Raw genomic sequence first — 20,573 nt, 5'->3', positions numbered from 1 at the left:
GTGGTACTGAAGCCAAACTCAACAAAATCTGGCCGACTTTTCAACTGTAATTTTTTTATTTTGATTTTCTGTTTGGCTGTTGGGTAACTGCTTGGCTTGCGTTGCGTGTTGTAGCTAAATGATCTGAAACATGATTCCACTTTGCCAGCAGCGCGAGGTTTTGGTCCTGCTGATCAAAAGCAAGAGATATTTTATAAACAACCACAAAGCCTCTCCCTGAGTGGAGTCGATTCACTTGTAATGAACAACTAATGAGAAATAAACGGCAATAATTACTAAGTGCTACTTCATCTGAGGGTTTGGCTCCCAAAAGTTCCTTTGTAGATCAAGCATCTGTTTTGTTTGGTTGTGGGTGGTCACAAATGAAAGTAATCCAATTCTTTTTATCTTTATCAAATTTTATTTTTATTTCATCAAATTTGCTTTTTATCTTATTATCTTATTTATTTTAATATTTTTTATGCATGCATTCTTTATGCCTTACATATATAGCCTTATAGTTTAATGTTTTATAGCTTATTCTTATCTGAATTCTGCGGTATATGTGTTATGTTGCACGTCTGCACCGAGACAAATTACTAGTTTGTGAACCTGTTCTCAAACAATGGCTATAAAAACTATTCTGATTCTGATTCTTATTAATGGTAATTGCGATACAGTAAGTACAGTACAGTAAGTAATTATAACAAGTGATATGTTTAGCTTAAAATGTATAAAAAGTCACGTGTCCAAAGTTCATAAACCAAATGCCATTTGACTTTTACTAAAGCGTTTAGATTGAAAAGTGCATTAACACAAAATGTAACAAAGTGCTGTAACTGTTACTGGAAAAAGTGTCTCCAAATACAAGTATTGAATGTATTGCGATACTTGATAAAGCATCAACACTTGGTGTTGCAGCACAAAGAATTGCGATCCAAGTCTGATTTGATATTATATCCCAGCCCTAGCAAATATAGTGTAAAAATAAGCAATAATCTGGAAACGTTCTCAAATACTTCATAACGGTTGCACTACATTTTCTTATTATGACATCCATCTATTTTCCATTTTCTTCTGCTTTACCTGGTGCCAGGTCACAGAGGCAGCGCAGACTTCCCTATCCACACACACTTCCTCCAGCTTTTCTGGAGGGATCCCGAGGCGTTCCAAGGCCACCTTAGAAACATATAGTTCTTTCAGCGTGTCCTAGGTCTTCCTGGGGGCCCCCTCCCAATGGGAGTGGCCCGGTAAACCTCCCCAGTGAGGTGACTACATGCACAATATCTTGTGTTTAAAGATTAGCTTGAGGTTTGGACCTTTAAATGCACGTTTAAGATCTGCATTGTGAACCAAAGCTGGATCGGAAAGCACAGACTGTAAATCTAATCACAATATTTGTCAGCTTCATCAAAAACTCTATTATAAACAAACATTAATTCAACTAAAAATACAAGATGGTTGCGGGTATTTGGTTAATTTAAGGTCAGTCTTTACTTGCCTTTATGCATGGCTTCATTTATTATCTACAAATTATAGCAGCTCATTCTCTACAGGATGCACAAGGCTGATATGAATTTTAAGCACTCTTTTAGCCAGACACAAAAGCTGAGGAATAATGAAGCCAATTAAAACATAATTTAACTCCAGCTACCAGTGAGAAGTGATAAGGTCCACTGTAAATGTCCCAAAGCAAGAAGATCTCTACAGCAGGTGCAGAGAGGCTAAAAGCAAACTAAAGTTTAAAGCAGCTGAATACAACTCAATGTAATTATATGACTATTTAATATTCATACTCAGTATTAGTGAGTGAAAGAGGCTGAATAAAAGAGTAAGTGGTTTATAAAATATTAAAAGCCTGTACTTGCCCACGGAGGTCAATGCAACATAAGACTGCACTGGAGTCCCGGGACAGAACACAAAATGATTTAGAATTGATCCATTTGCAGTGCATTTCGAGGTGTTTGAAATATCAGAAAGCTAAAAGGGTGTAAGAGCTTCTCACCGTGGTAACACTTTAATTTTGTTGCAGGGTATTACAAACTGATTTACATAAGAGCATTACGGGTTTTATGAAAAGTTTAAGAATCTCTGCACTCAACACGAAGCACACAAACATTGAAAAGGAAGAGGAAAAAAGACGTAGCAGCACGTAGAACCGAATTGTAAGTTTAACTTCATCCAAACGGCAGGGGCTTTCAGAATGTTTGCATTGGTTTGCAGGTTGGACATTTATTTTTGTCTCTGTTGTGTGACAGTCCAAGAGTGTTTGATTTAAATGCTGCATTAGAGACACATTGAAGTAAATCCTCACTCCGTGGTGAACTGTCTGTGGCCATTGTCAGGGCTCCCGACTCAGTAATTGTAGTCGGCTCATTTTCATGTCAACCATACCTCACAGCTAAGTGCCTCCATACAAATGCCCCAGAAAACTTTGTTTTAAAGACTAGGGCCTGATTTACTAAGCCACTTAATAATTGCAAGTGCTATTTTAATAGGCATTGCAATTTTACAGTGTGTTGCACCTGATTTGTCATTAGAAACTGTTTATATTATTAGTGGCACAAATCTGAAATGTAAATGAGTTTGTGCTGTGGCCCTTTAACAGCATGAGACACAAAAATCTCAACGGCACCTGCTTTTTGTACCATTTCAGCACACACTATTTTGCACGTGCAAAAACTTTGTAAATCAGGCCCTTAGAGTGCAGGTTTTATTGCTTTTGAAAATATGACTTATTTAGATGGATGACATCAGTTGCATAATTATAATTCTATTTCAGTGAAGCAGCAATTTTAATGAAGAAATGCTGGGCTCATTTCCCATTGACTTAACATGGTTGGTATGGCAACAGTTTAACACTGTTTACCTTCTTCTATGTCACTTCCTGTCATCTTCATGTCTGTCCAATGAGGAAGTGAAACTATAAACATCACAAAAATGGCCAAACTAAAGAAAGCTGGGTACAATCTTTAGCAAAATCTTAAATATAATCGTGTTAACTATGTTTTGGCAATAATTGTTTCTAATGTGTTATATGCACTTTAATGTGTAAAATATTAGGGTGTTCCATAACATGTGTCCAACTTTGGTTACATTTTATTCAAACTTTCTACAGCAATTTTAGTTTTGGAAGATTTACAATGAACTTAATCAGTCTCAATTTTGTTTCCTGATTTCTCCTTTTTGTGTCAGATGCCCATCCTACCACAGTCCTCCACATGTTTAGGGGAAAAAAAGCTACATTTTCGAATTCATATTTACAGGGAGGTTAACCACATACCCTGAAAATCCCCCCCCCCCCCTCTCCGGGGACCCCATAAGCAAACAATAGCTGGAGAAGTGTCCACATTGTGCATGGATTTAGGCTGGCAACATGTCAAGCAACACCTACAGACTCCGAGGCAAGTATAGTCCAAACCAACCCACTCTCAAATATACGCGAGCCATTTACTTTCGAGTCAAGTGTAGCAGGAGGAGTACTCAGGTGAATGTGCTGTCCCTGTAATTATACACGCTTCACAGCTTCTGCTTTTCACACCTTTCTTATGGGACGGAGTCAAGGTGCGAGACGCAATAAAAACACCACGCCAAACAAAGACCTTATTTTACTGAGAGCTGCAAGTAATGACGAACATAAAGCTATCATTGCTCTATTTTGCCTCTCAAATACAAAGAAAAATCAGAACTTTTTGTCATTTTAAATGCAATTATACCAAACACCTGATGAGGGCACTAGTCTCTATCTGCAAACTGAAAAAATTAAATTAAATTAAAGGTGCAGCTTTGTGGATCATGGATTGCAGCGTTCTGACAAGAGTAGTTTTGAGGTATGTTCCTAAAGTGCGTTTACTCAGGTTAAACATCAACCTGAGGAAAACAAAACACTGAGTTGAAGTAAAGTGGATTGTTCTGTTTTAGTGTGCGCTGGTGGATTGATGGTTCATGACACAAGAACAGCCCCTTTGAGACTTTTATTTTTTCCTTAGAAGTAGATTGCCTTTAACAAGACAAGCCAGTAATATCACACAGCCATAATGTCAAGCAATAAAGTTCAGGGCAAATAGTGACTCGTTCGATAAAGTGTAGCTTTATTTCAATGCGTTATAGCTGCTGTCTGTGCGTGAAACGTTTTTCAATAATCCGCACCTGTTCCTTTAAGCATTACAAACAAACATTACAAACAAAAGATATGTAAATAAAATCTACAAAGGGGTGTAATATACAACACTAAATGTATATTTGTCATTAAAAAATGATTTCAACTCTTATTTTGAAGTGTGCATACTTGCTGAAAAGGATTGACCTTGCTCTGCTACGACTGATAATCGGGTGTTATGACCTGCTCAGTCACTCACCACAGATTCAACTATCTCTGTCCGACTCATCCCACAGATATCATCAGTGCTGCTCGCCCCTCACTTCATGAAATAGCAGATCACAATTAGCTCGTATAGTCTGTCTGTCCTCATTATGAGGTCAGATCATGTCTTTGTATCATTTTCCATCATTCACGTACAATTTACAAAATTGAAATGTATGTAATTGCAAAATCTGATATTGCTTCCATTGGGACAGCTGTAATAACTAACTTGCTGGTTTTAAATGACCTCAGAAAATGACATTTATGAGCGGCTGGAGAAATAACCAGAGTTAAGTTCATGGTTGATGGAAGTGTCTCACATATTCAGTACTCCCTGCCTCAAAGGTGCTGCAGACTATGAAGAAAATTGTCAACAAAATGGACAAACTCACAATTAATAGTATTTAACAGTGTACTGTGTTCAAATAAAGCTAAAAAACCCTCAAATCTTGAAACTTTATTACTCCAAAACATTAAAATTGGCTTTCTTACATACTGTAGTAGTGAAATAATACTGATTAAATGTTGCCTTCTTTTTTATTCTGAACTAATTGTCTCCTTTCCTAATGTTTAGATCAGGTACAACATGTGTGGGTTTTTATCATGGTTTTGAAAGTGCAAAATGGAGAATATGGAGATTAGAAAATGGAAATAAGTAGTAATACGTAATAATAAGTAATAAGCATTTTGACCATTAAGTTCATTGTCATTGTAAACAGTCACATACTGGATGTTTCAGTCAACCCAGAAAAGCAACTGTTTTTGTAAATCATCAGTTTAATGTAATTAGTTCATAATCCTGTATTCGATACTCACACATAGTGATAGTGGGTTTTCCTGCTGCTAAATGACTTCACAGATAAAGTATTATTAAAAGGCTGTATGAACCGGCTCTTCTTTATCAATTGATTTAATGTAGTTAGAAATACGCACTGACAAAACACCATCTGCATATCCAGAACCTGCGCTACGCTATCAATGCATAATGTTTTTCACACGCTCTATCTGCCTCTGTTGCCATCCATTAATAAAGTTGGCATTTGAATTGAACAGACTTGAAATTGCAAAGTGCCAAAGGAGGGAATGGCTAGAGGCAACATTTGAGGAGTAGAGTTTAGCGTTTGAAAATGGTTTAAATACTGCCACTTTTCTTGACTGCCTGCAGTGTCATGACGGGAAACTGTGTGTGTGTTACATTGTGCAGAGATGCCTGTAGTGTTCAGTACTGAGCCAAGAAAGGACAATAGTACGACAATAGCAATGTAATATTTGACTAAATCATGTCTAAAACTGAACTCTTGCACATTTTTAATTTGCAGTAAATGTTTTAGTCTGTGTTGGCAAAATGTAATGCTCAGTCAGACGACCCCAGTGATTTTGTGATAAATTGTGCATGTTTTGCATTATGGATATTGTGTCAGATAATTTTTCCGATGCAATAGTTTGGAGATATATTGCAGCCCTGATGAAATGGAAAAAAGATCTCTGCAAACTCGCAGGTCCTGCGTTGCAAAGGTGTCCCTATCCAGACATATATTCATAATCCATTCTCTTCCTGTCTGGATTTGGCGCTTGAAAATGTGTTGCTAGGATTACAAATCTTACACTTTGTTCATTATTGCCACGACAAAAACATTTCTGAACGTTATTTTGTCACAAACCTTATGTCTGTTGTCTTTGCCTTGTTCCTCAGAGTCCTGTTATTGTGACTTGACCCAGTGCTATGGGGTTACTGGAAGATTTAACCGACTGTATGCAGATATAGGCCTCCCAGGATCCGCTGTCAGAACTCACTAAAACCAGACGCAGGCTAGAGCGAGTTTTTTCAGACACAGAAGAGAAAATAATATGTAAAATGATGAAAGTCGAGGTTTGAGGATAAAGAGGGGAGCGTTAAAAGGACAAATCTGCAGGAAACGGTGCAGCCCTTCAAACACATGAATCGCTCAGGGAGAGGATTACCCCATTCACATGTTCTCTGCGGCCGTGAGATTTCTGCTCAGATTCAGTCTGTTCTTTTAAGTCATTTTACACGGCGGCTGTGGAACAGACACAACCCAGAAGTTTGAATTATGATGTGTAACGGGTTTGAAGATGTCTTAAAATAACTAACGTGACAAACACTTTTCAACGTAATGTATACAGAAGCTCTCTATTGTTTACTGCCTAAACAAAGCAATAACAAAAGCTCTGCCTTGAGTTTTTTTATTTTTTTTTTAATAAAATTTTGTGTAGAGATATGTGCTTGTTGCTTAGCAACATCAGCATCACGCTGCTTCCTTGTTCTGATCTCAAAGTACTTTTGGCGCTGGATGTTTCTGTGTGTGAGCTCGCTCTAGTAACACAAATGTTCAATGTAAAAGAGTTCACTTTCATCTGCTGCACATCCTCGGTGTCACACGACACACGAGCAGATGAAACAGATGAAACAGACTTCTGAAGCTCACTGAGGGGCAGCTACAGCCAGAACTAATGAGAAATCAAAGAGGACTCTGGTGGGTATAGGAACCTGCTATAGGACCTCCTCCTGCATTCAGTACTGCAGAAACACTTTCTCCTTGAGTTTCTGAGACCACTCTGTCTAGAAGCACCAATATTTTGAGCATTTATTTTCTACCACAGTGCCATCAGTAAACTCAGCCGGGTCAGCTTTATACTTTAGGGCTTTGTCACATTGTATTAATGAAACCAATGATTATTATTCTGACGTGAACTCTGAAGTGGATCTAATGTCTGAGGCATGCACTTGGCACTAAAAAGAGTTGACTGTGGATAGTTGCTGCATTTAGTGGCTCTCAGCTGCCTGTGAGTGAGGAGCGTGCCTTGTGCCTTGATCTCACTTGTGCAGAGGATGTGGAGGATGCGTGTGTCACAGCTTGTCTGTCACCTCTGGTCATTTTGCATTAGAGCTGCCACTGAGTGCTTCCCACAACTCCTCAGACCACCTCCCCTCCCTGTGGCAGACAGTGGGGCCCATGGGACATTGTTTTATGGACATTTTACAGACACAGTTCTCCGAGTAGTTGTAGCTAAGACAAATGGGCATCAAGCTTCACTATGAAACGGTGCTTAACAGTCAGATTGATGTGGACATCCTGAATTGTCGAGGCTGATTTATTGTAATACTCTGTATAATACAATAAGACAATGACATTAGCCCCATCAGTGTACAAAGCTTCCTCACAGACCTTTGTGCTGTGAGGCGACTAGACGAGACCGCTATGGCTCAGTCTGACTGCCTTCTACGACTATAAAGCAGTGCAAGAAGATGAGTTGATTAATATAATCAGTATTCCTGTTGGCTGCTCTCATTATTAATCTTTTTTATTTTGCATTCATTATATACAACTGACAGTGGATTACATAAACAAGATCCGGTTATAAAGCAATTTCCTTCCAGATTGATTTTCATCCAAACACAATATTTCCTTAACAGACTCCACTGCAGCTTCCAGTCTATTCCTCTGTTTTTTATCTTGCCATACAGTGTGAAGATTTCATTTCAGTCGCAGCCACAATAAAAGGAGGAGAACGAACATCAGTGAAAGGAGAGAGTTGTGAAATGGGTTTAGTTTCTTCGAGTTTTCAGACTGAAGGATGTCTCCCTCGCGGCAATTTGGGTAGCGTTTTGATTCCTATTGTCTCCACTTTTCTTCATATTGTCTTTCATTCATTTCACATTGTTTCAGGTGAATGTTGTAACTATCTCACGGTCTCCATTCCCGTCGCCGGCGCACGCTTATTGTGTGTAAAAAAAAAAAAAAGCAGGATGTGACAGGTGCAGGGGCCAGTGGACAAAAGGGTGAGAGCTCTTCTGATAACGGCACGTGAATAATGCCGTCCCAAAGGTCCACAGAAGCAGCAAGTGTGGCCCGGTATTAATTAGAATATGAATTTGAAAAGAGCTGATATCAGATGGCACTGTGGAGCAAAGGGACCATGATCCAGGCAAAGGAAGATTAGTACAGTGAGTGTGCTATCTGTTCATATGAATTTAACCAAGGAGGGACATGAAGAGAAAGGATCGCATTGTTCTTCATTATTCTTGTGGAGCACATTTAAAGGGACTGGACAGAGTTTAAAAATGTTAAGATTAAGTCTTTTCCTCCCCTACACGTTTCAGCCATGTCCTAATGTGTAGAATGAGCCCAGACCTGTTCACCACAACTGGCTCTAAAATCCTGTCACTGTCACTCAAAAAGGTGTTAATCCGGGTCTGAAGTGCCATCATGCACGAGCTTAAGGCGAGACACTGCAGGTGAATAGGGAAAAAAATTATATTTACAGATATCAATTTGAAACTGTTGCTGTCGATCACTGGCATAAATGTGAGAAAAAAATACATTGCAAGTTTTCTGTCATTTTATCTTTTCATATAAGAACAAGGTGTTTTATGCCTAAAAATGCCCCAAATTTCCCATCTTTTCGGCGACAAAATCTGAATAATGGATAGAGCTACATTCAAATTTATGGTTTAATTTTATTGATGAATGAGTTACCAAGACTTTTTCAGAGGGGATTTGGGATTCTTGTTTAGTTTTAAAATAAGCTGTTTTTTAGTGGAAAAATTTGTAAAAATTTAATTTTCGCCTTATTTTTTGACATTCAAACCTCAATAAATGGGGCTAGGGATTAGATGATAAAAAATCCCTCTGAAAAAAATCTTCCAAATATTGTTCAGTCCAAGGCTGGACAATTTGAATTCTTTAGGTCCTACTGACGTGGACATAGTGTCGCCACAATGACAGAAAAAAGTGTTGTATAAGTCTATGGGGGAACATTGAATCAGCGCTATATTTAAACATGTTATTGTGAAGATTAGGTATATTTTCTGTTTCCGGTTGAAAGCTTGTATGTTCAGAGACCCATTTGGCCCAAAACCTGAAAACTGAAAAAATTTAGCTTTGCCTGTATTGTCTCCCCTTAATATAGAAGCTGCAGTTACGCGTAAGACCTGATGTGGCAGTAGTGAGCATAAAATGACCAACTGGCATCTAGTCCCTTTAAACAAATTCAGAACCAGCATCATTTAAGGACGGGGCCTTTCTGTGTGTTTGCATGTTCTCCCTGTGTCTGCGTAGGTTTCCTCCGGGTAATCCGGTTTCCCCTACCACTAAAAAACATGTACAATCGGCCAGAATGAATGAGAGTGTGTTTGAGAGTGCGCATGGGGACGGTGGATGGAAATTAGCTCAAGGCTACAATCTAGCGTGGCTTGTTCTTTAAAATGCACTGTCCCAACCAAACTAAACCAATGCATTAAACTAAACTGCCACAAAAAGGGTCACATGCTCTAACATGTCGCCTTTAGCTTCGATTACAACAGGCGTTCGCTGAGGCATTTTTTTTTAATAAGCTTCTTCAATGTAAATTTTTCACCAAGATCTTGTATTGATGATGAGAGAGCGTGGCCACTGCACAAAGCCTTCTCCAGCACATCCCAGCGATTATCATTGGGGTTAAAATGTGGACTCCAATGTGCTGGCCACTTAATCTCATGCTCCCTGAACCACTCTTTCACAATGTGAGCCCAATGAATCCTGGTGTTGTCATCTTGGAACATGCTGCTGCCATCAGGGAAGGAGAAATCCATTCATGGAATCACCTGGTCATCAGGGATGTTCAGGTCATCATCTTTGGGCTCGTAGTGTTGCTGAAGGTAGACCTGACCAACTGCAGCAACCCCGGATCATAACAGTTAGTTAAATCCATGACTTTCTTTTTTTGGTCTGGCAGTGTATTAAGAGTTACTTTGTTCAGATTTTGTCTTGCGTAGTCCTGCATTTTAAGACAAAAATACAGAATAGCAGTGCAATTTAGAACTCCAGTCTCTCAGAGGAATAAATAAATAAACAACTTCTGACTTCTGAAGGTGAACTCTTCCGCCCACATGTGTCTGGTGTCACTTTATTGCAGGCTTTGCTCTGCTGCTTCTGATTAACATCTGGCTTGGAGTCACAAGCAAATGGTAAACCACAAAGATAAACCAAAGTAAGCAATACAATCGTGCAAGGAATGTTTTTGCGACTCGTACATTATCGTTTTTACGTGGGTTTTTTGCGTACGCACGTGCACAGCCGAGGCCTATTCTGGATGAAATTATGAAGTTTGCATATATAGCTGTACAACATGCCATTCTGTTGATAACACAGTTGTCTAATAGTCATTCATTCATTCATTCAGGTGCCTCCTTCAGTTTTCACAAGAGCCTTATGGCGTTAATGAGCTGCCATTCATTTAGCCTCTCTCCTGGAGCAACCCCTGACATCTTATTTACTCAAACAACAATTACTCTGCCCTGTCTCCTGCATGTACGCATATGTCATTCAAGGCTATTATTAGACTCATGAGCGGATAGCATGTTGTGCTATGTGAGTCCAGTTCATTAGGCCTGCAGTATAATGGTATCGCACCACAGAGGGCGTTGGCGGGGCTGTTTAGAGGTCGGATGATGGAGGAGGGGGTTAATAAGCTGCAGGTCCACTGCTGAGGCTAACTATCACGCTGTGTCTTGTAGTATGAAATGCGTTAGATATCTGTATACAGTGTAGGATGCCACATTCACTCAATTCACTCAGTAAAGCTTTGGGTTTGTAAATACACCATTAGCAGTATTCAGGCAGGTTGATTGATTGAAATGAATCATCTCGTCCTTTTTTGTAACTTATTTATTTATTGTCTTGTCCAACGCCCTGACGCTGCTCTAACAACCCAGTGCGACGTCTAATTCCCAGTAATATTAGTGTTGCATTGTGTTCTCCACATGACGTTTGCACCACAGGAAGGGATCCGTCAGCTGGTGTGGCTGACACTTGTCACTGTGGCTGTACATCACTGTCAGAGTCAGAGGTGTGCGCCGAGCGGAGGCACTTAACAAACACGCTGCTTTAGCTTCACGCGGCTCTTTCATATCGACGCGTGGTGTCTGCAGCGAAGTACAGTGCGTTCAATGGAAAGGTGCATTAAGGTGACCGTAGTGGACAACGGGATGTCTGGGAAAAAACAGCAGCAGTGTACACAGAACTACTTCAGTTTTACTTACTGACACAGAGGTTTCCACAGTAAATTGGGGTCGTAAGTCGGCCATGATTCACATATTGAATCGACGTAGACTTTTGGACACTTTTCCTTACCGTTTTTATCTAGGTTTGGGACAGACAAAATGAGAACTGACTTGTGAACAGTTGGTTTAAAAGAATACTTTGCAAGAACAGCCAATCCACAATGGCTAAATTTCCTTACAGTATCAACAAATATATTCAAAATGGGGTCAAAAGAGAGAGTCAAATGCAATGTTAATGGCCTAGGCAAACGCTTTGTGTTTTGGTTTAGAAAACAAAAGGAAAGAGCAAAAGTTTTCATGGCTATAACCTTCTCAATTATCACAACTTTTGTAATGTGTCGTACAGTATTGGACCGCTATCTTTATATAGGAGTCCAAACACATAAAGAGGTTGAAATTTGGTGTAAAGTCTTGAGCTTTTGTGACAATAGACTTCAATTGGAAAAACATGCAGTTACATCTTTTGCATTGATTTACCTTCATAGCGGCACAGCATGGACTAAACGTGGCGTATTAAAATAGAAATGGTGCGCGAAGTGTAAAGAGGCTGAAGAGCTCATTAATTCAGTCATTAAGACCCAGTCTGGCTGATTTTATATTATTTTTACTGTCAGTAGTGGAATAGAAAGTAGGCGTCACTCTGGGCCTTTGCCATGCTGCCACTAGAGAAAAAAATATGTTTTTAATTATGCAATTTTTAAGTCTAAAACATGTCCTCTAAGCAATTGTAAAATGACTTATAGGTTTCAAAGCACTTCACTGTTTTTAGTTTTAGCTATGATCTTATAATTCAACTTAGAGCTGAGTGATATTGTTTGACTAAAATATATACATTTATTTCCCTCATAAACCTATATTCAATTATATGTTTTATAATCGAATCAAATTAATATTCACCTTTTTCCGGAAGTTCGCGTTGTGCCTGCCCATCTTCTCCTGTCTGTTAACATGGTGCTGGAGAAGTCCACATAAAATCAGTCACTACACGAAAACAAAGCCGTTTTTAGGCCGCGCTGAGAAACGCAAGACGCAAGAGTTGTTGGTGCAAATGAACATTGGCCATTTTACACAAATCAATCGACTAAACATCAGATTTGAGCGGAGAATATTTTCCCTCGTTTTGCGCTCGACCGGAAGTGTCTGTACAACGGGAGTGCCGAGACAAAGCAAAAAGTTGTGCTTTGTGGGCGGGGCGGAATAAGGTGAATAGCATTTACTTTTATGATTCATGAATATCGACAAGAAACATCAGCTCAAACAAAAAGAAAGAAATAATCCTTTTCCACAACACATACAAATATTCCATTGTCCTCCTCTAAAGTCCAAACTACCTGTATCTGTATATTCCAACCTTTGAACTGCTGCAACTTCTTCAGCTACCACAACCATTACCGTAAATGTACAAGGGGACTGTCAGTCTCCACATCTGACACTTAAAGCACCTTCATACATCATTGTCTTCATCCAGTTGATCTGATTTTGTTTTTCTTATCCCAATAAAAGCTCAGAATTTCCCTCAACGTTTTCCATTTTTGCGGTGAGGTTTGGTGGATGATTTCCGGTGCTGCGCGGTTTTCATCGCCTCCTCAGAGCTCTAAATCACAGAGTGCCCCTCTCCCTGGTGGGATTAGAGGTCCAGTCAACCTGTTACATCTGCTTCAGTGTGATGTCCCGCGGGCCGCACCGCTGAGAGCTCCTATCAGCACCTCCTCAATTTATTTGGACTGGCGCTGATCCAGGGTCACTGCCTTTCTCTGTTAATGCAGGACATGTGGCTCCAGCGCACAATCACCTAAAGAAATGTATCTGTGTGCCAAGACAGTGTGAAAGTGGACTGTGGAGATTTGTGAATCCTAAATGCTTCTGTGAATATTGCTGGATTATACTGTATTAGTACATTCAAGTATATGGCTGAGCAATACCTGTAGAAAAACAAAGAAAATCATATCTATTGATAATGTTTCAATAACGCTTCACCAGTTAACAGTTAATAGTTTTTGTTTTATTCCTCAAAAAGCCTGAACTCAAAACAATGGATTAGCAGGATTAGCTTTTGTCAATTAAAAAAAAAACTTGTGCTGATGCCTGAGATTGATCAAAAGTTTCATCAAGATTTGATTAAAGTTTGAGTTATTTATCTTTTGAAAAGGAAATGAAAGGTAGCAATTTGTTGGTTTGTATGCTGCTCTCAGTCTCAAGCTAGAAAGCTCATCAATAAAAAGTTACAAAAATGCAACAAAAACTTGACGAAAAAGTGGCGACAATACATGGGAAACACAATGAGGAGAAATCTTCGATCAGTTTGGTAGGTCTTAGCTTTCAAATGAGGCATTACACTGGCCTGTAGGCTGGAAGACGCTTTTAGATTTGGGTGAAGCTGAACTGGAGAAAATGCGCTCTGTTTAAGTGGGGGTTAAGAGGTTAAAATGTGCAGTGCATTTAATTTGATTTTAAAAAACAAAAGTGCCAAATCGAATCTCAGTCACAATGCTGATTAGTAAAATGTGTTGCAGGTAGTTTTCCAAAATCACGCGTCAAGTGTTAAGTGATGACATTTCCAGGAATCCTATAAAACACCCAAAGCTTCTCACACGCTCCCAGTCCAGATCAGTTTTTGGCTCTGAGATCTTCTGTCTCCGAATGCATCAATAGTATTTTTGCAAACGCAGTATACGCCGCAAAGTGATCATTTTCAGCTAATTTGTCCTTTTATCGTGATCTGCTGAGAGCTGCAGAGTCACATTTGGACCCAGTGAGGATTGATGTACAGTATCAGAGGAGAGCGTTGTCAGATGTGTGGGACTGGAGTGAAAACAAAGCCACAGCGCTGCGTCTCTCGTGGCTCGTGGATAATTGAAAATAAACAGCATCTTGTCGCAGTGCTGCTGCAGACTAAATACTAATGCTGCTGCTGCCATACTGGGATATCAGTGTTCAAACAGCATCAGATAAATAGATTGTTTTCCTCATATACAGTTAATAAACTATGTCATTGTTCACGTTGCTGTAGCTGAGTGGATGCTGTGCTCACCTCAGAGCGAGAAGGGGTTTCTGCTGGGTGACTTGTCTCTAAATGCTCAAACGTCCCTATCACCCACCTAACCCATGCATTCACAACAATCCAGGCCTGACCAAACCTGGCTCAACACACAATCATTTCCAATCCCAAAATACGTGAGATACAGCTGCAACTGGAAAAGCACCTGAAGAAAAACCTGCTGTTAAGGCTAAGGTACTGCTAAGGCTACAGTGTACAAGGCGTAACTATGGTGTGCAATTCGTAACTACGGTGTACATTTCGTAACTACCTTGGTTACGCCTTGTACACCTTGGTTTCATCTTGTACACCTTGTACACCTTGTACACTTTGGTTACACCTTGTACACCTTGGTTACGCCTTGTACATCTTGGTTACGCCTTGTACATCTTGGTTACGCCTTGTACATCTTGGTTACACCTTGTACATCTTGGTTACGCCCTGTACACCTTGGTTACACCTTGTACATCTTGGTTACACCTTGTACATCTTGGTTACACCTTGTACACCTTGTACATCTTGGTTACACCTTGTACATCTTGGTTACACCTTGTACACCTTGGTTACACCTTGTACACCTTTGTTTGTTTGTTAACTTTATTGTCCCCATAGGGAAATTTGTTCTCTGCATTTAACCCATCCTTCGATGCCGCTGGGGCAACCCGTAAGGAGCAGTGGTCGACGGCAGTGCCGCGCCCGGGGACCCGTCTCCATGATGTGGAGCCAGGCTGATGGTCAGAATCACCTGGCTGGAGGATTCACCTATTGCACATGTTTTTAGTGGTAGGGGAAACCGGAGTACCCGGAGGAAACCTACGCAGACACGGGGAGAACATGCAAACTCCACACAGAAAGGCCCCGTCCTTGGTGGGAGTCGAACCCGGGACCTTCTAGCTGTGAAGCGGAGGCACTAACCGCTGCGCTACCGTGCCGCCCGCACCTTGGTTGCGCCTTGTACACCTTGGTTACACCTTGTACACCTTGGTTGCGCCTTGTACACCTTGGTTACGCCCTGTACACCTTGGTTACACCTTGGTTACACCTTGTACATCTTGGTTGCGCCTTGTACACCTTGGTTGCGCCTTGTACATCTTAGTTACGCCTTGTACATCTTGGTTACGCCTTGTACATCTTAGTTACGCCTTGTACAACTTAGTTACGTCTTATACACCTTGGTTACGCCTTGTACAACTTAGTTACGTCTTATACACCTTGGTTACGCCTTGTACAACTTAGTTACGTCTTATACACCTTGGTTACGCCTTGTACACCTTAGTTACGCGCGTAATTACTTTCTTACCTGTGCCTACATGTGGAGCTTGCGGGCTGTGATCTAAAGCGTTCCAAATTAGGAGACTTGATTTCCCTCTATATCTGATCAGTTGTCAGTAAGAAAAAAAAGAAGTATATCAAATCTAGAAACTTCTTCCATTCATTATTGTCTTGGGACTCTGCGGTTCGTCTGAGACAATGGCGTCCTGTCAGTGTGGACTGCACATTCAGATGTGCATTTTATCGCTCGCCCATTTCAAATAAACACATTGATGAATGGGCTTGTTTTTGTGCTGGCGGTGAAGCAGACAGATGGGAGCAGCACACAGAGGAAGCGTGTCTGAATTAAACCCACATCTATTTTTAAATCCTCATTTTTGTTTTTGTATAGATAGACGATGAATTGTTCAAAGCATGCAGAGGTAGACATACGTTGCAGGTGTCTGTTTTCTGGGTAAACAAATATATTGTCATAATTTGCCTTTGAGACCTAATAATAATTGACTTTGCAAAGAGAGTGCCAAACCGGGCTTGATTGTCTGGTCATAATTGCTAGTGAGCGACAAGGTGTCATGGCGAGGACAGAAAACTACATTTGGCAAGTTAATGTCACGCCCTGCCAGTAATGGAAATATATAAGCTGGTTTACTTTTGCCGTTTTATCATGCGCCGGCATTATTACATCATTGTGTTGTTCTGTCTTCTTCAGTGTCATGCCTCAATAAGCCTCAGTATCTTTCCCTTGTTGAAATGCACAGAGCAGTGCAGCAATAATGAATGACCAGAGTTAAATGGCGCGATGTGATCCAGGGAGTGAAGAGAATCTGGTTTAGGGCCAGGTGTGAACATGAGCCAAGAGTACAGACCAGGGAAACATAGGGCACTCAGGGTCAAAGGAACCGGACTGGGACAAAGATTTTGGAGAGATGTACTGCTTACTCTGCTGTGGTGGGAGCCGCCTGCCTGGACAGTGTATTGAGACCGGAGCAATGTGTCCTAAAATGAGGATTATGGGACAAATTCGCTCCGTATCTGGCAAGCAAGCAACATCGTCCAAAGAGTAACAATAGCCAAAACAACATGAGATGGTACAGAGTCATGTAAAACCGTTGTATTACTATTTGTCACTATTTGCGTAGAACAAACGATGGCATCGGAATCTTTTGGCATTAACAGCTTGAGAAGTTTGTATCCTATTTTAATGAACTGCCTTGATTGGTTCATTACATGCTTGTGTGTAGGTTTTCCAAAACAGCAACATAATACAAACTGTCGGTAAAAGATATCATGGCTTAGTGCACCTATAGTTAAAAGTTTAGACCTCGTCTTTGTTTATTTAGCTACAGCTTGTATGACACAGTATGTCACTCTGCAAACTGGGACTTTAGAGTAATGTAATGTAAATGATAAAGATGCATTTTTATACATATTTTTGTTGCCAGTGTGACACCTGAGTGTTTGTGAGTGTAATTTAGAGAATCTGTCACCTCTGGGCACATGTTCGAGATGCAGCGAGGCCCAGCTGGCACAATGACAAACCCACAAAGGTTTCATTAAATACAAGTTACGGGCGCGGTGCTACGGAGGGGACTTTTACTGCGGCTGCCTGTGCATTACAATATCCTCCCTCTGATAGTTATTGTCAGTCCATAATTCAACTTGAACGCTTCCACGGCGTCTAATGGAAATGCGTTCTGCTCTCTGCTCACTGCAGCACTTGTGATGAATGTGCCCAGTGTCACTTTGAAATTGTAAGAGACTACGGTTGTGTTTGGTGATCAATAGCGCTTCTGGTTTCGCTCTGAAAATCGTGGCTTGCATTGGTCAAACCTTCTCAGAAATGGAATGTGTTATTTGTTTATTCACCTTTCTCCTTATCCGATTTCTTATCTATGCAATAGGCGACATGAGTCGACGATCGACTCACATCCTCCTTGTTTAGAGACATGAGTAGCTAAGAAGTTTCATAACATGTCACTGTATTTATTGCATTTTTCATCAGTAGACATTAATGGTTTGTTTTTTATTTCTGCTTTTGCTCTGCCTTTGTCAAAATAGCCGTGGATTTGTCATTCAAATAATCCTCAACTATGCTTACTTTGAACAATGTCCATTAGTCTTGACACATACAAATTAAATCATCACACCAAGTGCTCTTCCTTTATCTTCATTTCAAAACACTTGGTCAGACTGTCATGTAGTTGTTTCCAATGCTTTGTTATTATAATCATGTGAAAATTGTGTGGCGCCAACATTTTTTTGCACCGCTCTCTGTTTGTATCGACTGCATTTTGATAGAGCTCACTTTTCTTTTGTGTAGAAACCTGAATGTTTTGTACTGAAGCTCTACCACAGCCGCCAGTCTTTCAATCACATTTCTTTCTAAATGCCCTCTCGCTCTCCCGTCTACTCTCTTACTTTTCTATATTGCCTGCTTGTATCTATATTACCAGATGAAGTGACCATGTTTGTCTCTCTGTCCCAGATTACCTTCTTCATGCTGCTGTCGGCGGTGTGTGTGATGTTGAACCTGGCTGGATCCATCTTGTCTTGTCAAAACGCCCAACTGGTCAACTCCTTAGAGGACTGTCAACTGGTGAGAGCTACTCAACAATCCCCATTTCATTTGTCACAGAATGAGATCAATAACTTTATTTAAACAGATATTTGGTTACATGTGTGTGGGGAAAAAAATCATCTTGAGTACTGACAAAAAGGAAATCTGAGTTATTAAAATATTATAGGAGAAATATATGGGTATATATATACCCATATATGGGTATATATATGGGTATAATCATGTGTTAAAGAAGAACAAAGTAACTTGTTTACCTTAAAGGGACTATACAGAGTTTAAAAATGTTAAAATGATATATTTTCCTCCCTCTACATGTTCCAGCAATGTCTAAGGCAGGGGTCACCAACGTGGTGCCCGCGGGCACCCAGGGGCCCTTTGGGGCATGTCCAGTAGCCCTTGGGACTTTTTCTAAATTGTAAAACACTTCATTTTCTTGAATCTAATTCTTAAAATTACAGTTTTTTCGGTTCTTGTGACTCAGTATGAGTTTAAAATAAAGCTATTTTAATATAATATGGGTCAATATCCTATAAGTGAACAGTGTACGTTTAAGTCTTTAGGATTTGTTTTTAACTGGTAGCCCTCAAAAAACTTAATGCTCTTAAAGTAGCCCTCAGCTGAAATAAGGTTGGTGACCCCTGGTCTAAGGTGTAGAATGAGCCCAGATCTATTCACCACAACTTCCTCTAAAATCCTGCACTGTCACTCAAAAAGCTGTTAATTCGGGTCTGACGTGCCGTCATGCACGAGCTTAATATAGAAGGTGTAGTTACACGCATGACCTGAGGTGGCAGTAGGGAGCATAAAATGGCCCACTTGCATCTAGCCCCTTTAATAAATCCTTTTCGTAGTCCCTCTGGAAGTAATACACCTACTAAAGCCACTGTAAGTGATCCCGTTTTGCCGGTCCGGCATCGTTGCATTCCCATAATGTGTCGCTAGATGCGCCACACTCGCACACAGCAGCGGACATTGTGCCGCAGAAGGAGACCGGCACCGAGCATCGTTCACAACTTCAATTACTGACCAAAAAATTAAAAAACACACTTAGGGCAGCTTTAATGGGATGATTGGTGGGTCTTTCATCTCCCCCTGCTGTCTCTGGCCAGAAAACCACAATTGCAACTTTCCTGCCACCGAGGCGGAGGCCCCAATACACACTAATGGCAGCTAACTGTGGGCTACCATTGTCAGTGTAGTATATACTCTCACAGACAATTAATGAGTAAAAAACATAACATGCTACGACACCTGCAGTGGCCTCTAGGGGCATGAGTTACTTTTGTTGTTGAATCAAGTTAGAGTGTGTTTTTTTTCCTGCACATTAACAGCTCAGCTCCAGTTTAAAGTCTTGTTCTATGTATTAAGTTTGTTTAACATAAATTTGCATAATGAATGGACAATCTTAACCTGTCAAGATCCAGATTGATATTATAGTTCAAAGAACATTTTTGTGATTGTCGTTACAAATTAGTATCAATAAAGGTGCTTGTTGATCTCAGTAAATGTAAAAACACACCTTCTCCTGGCAATACTTCCATGCCATGCGATTGTCTCAGACCACCAGTGGAGCAGATCCAAACAAAAGATGGATTCTCGGAGTCTCACGAGAATCCGAGAATCCAACTTGTTGTGCAATGTGCAGTAAGACACAGGGAATTAAACCTGAAGCGACTTTTCTTGCTGCGCAAACAAAGAAAAGAACTTTAATTTCCTGTTTTGTTAGCAACAAATAATTTCATGTTCACTGCTGTCTGCTTCAATAAACTTTAAATGTCACACGAGCTGAAGGCTGTTTTCAGACTGTTCGGCTGAGTCAGAAGAACCTCAAACTTCCAGCTATTTCTACATTTGTTTTAGTCTCAACATCTTTGCAAACACAGTGACAGTGATTTTTTATGTTTTTTAACTTATTCGTAATGTGCAATTAGCAAGAACGTCTGTGTCCCACCATGAACTCTCTGGACTTTAGCACAACTATATTTTTTTCTTCGAGACTAATATAATATGTATGAAGGTTCAGTTTGGGCCCTGCAACTGTGATTTTAGTTTTCCCATTTACATTTAGATGTAACTCTCAGCTCCTTTTCCATTTAAAAATATGCAGAGGTGAAAAAGCTGGCTCTATGTCACTTGTCAATGTATTCATTAAGCCTTTCTTCCAACAGCCATTGATTGGATGACACTAAAAACAGAATACATTTCAGTAATGATATGCTAAGCTGCTTTTAGGTTGCATTCATCCTATAACTAAAGAGGTTCAGGATCCGGTCACCTCACA

General features: G+C 40.2%; 1 protein-coding gene across 1 annotated transcript in view; it reads left to right on the top strand.

The window, feature by feature from the left end:
* fam189a1 (family with sequence similarity 189 member A1) overlaps window positions 1–20,573 on the top strand; it is a 158,753-nt gene that overhangs the window by 125,534 nt on the left and 12,646 nt on the right. Inside the window, 1 exon segment of the mRNA XM_079555156.1 lies at window positions 18,200–18,310. Within this exon segment, the coding sequence (XP_079411282.1) occupies window positions 18,200–18,310 (111 nt within the window).

The sequence above is a fragment of the Gobius niger genome (assembly GCF_951799975.1).
Source record: "Gobius niger genome assembly, chromosome: 4".
Lineage (NCBI taxonomy): Eukaryota > Metazoa > Chordata > Actinopteri > Gobiiformes > Gobiidae > Gobius > Gobius niger.
This window is presented reverse-complemented; position numbering and strand designations above follow the sequence as displayed.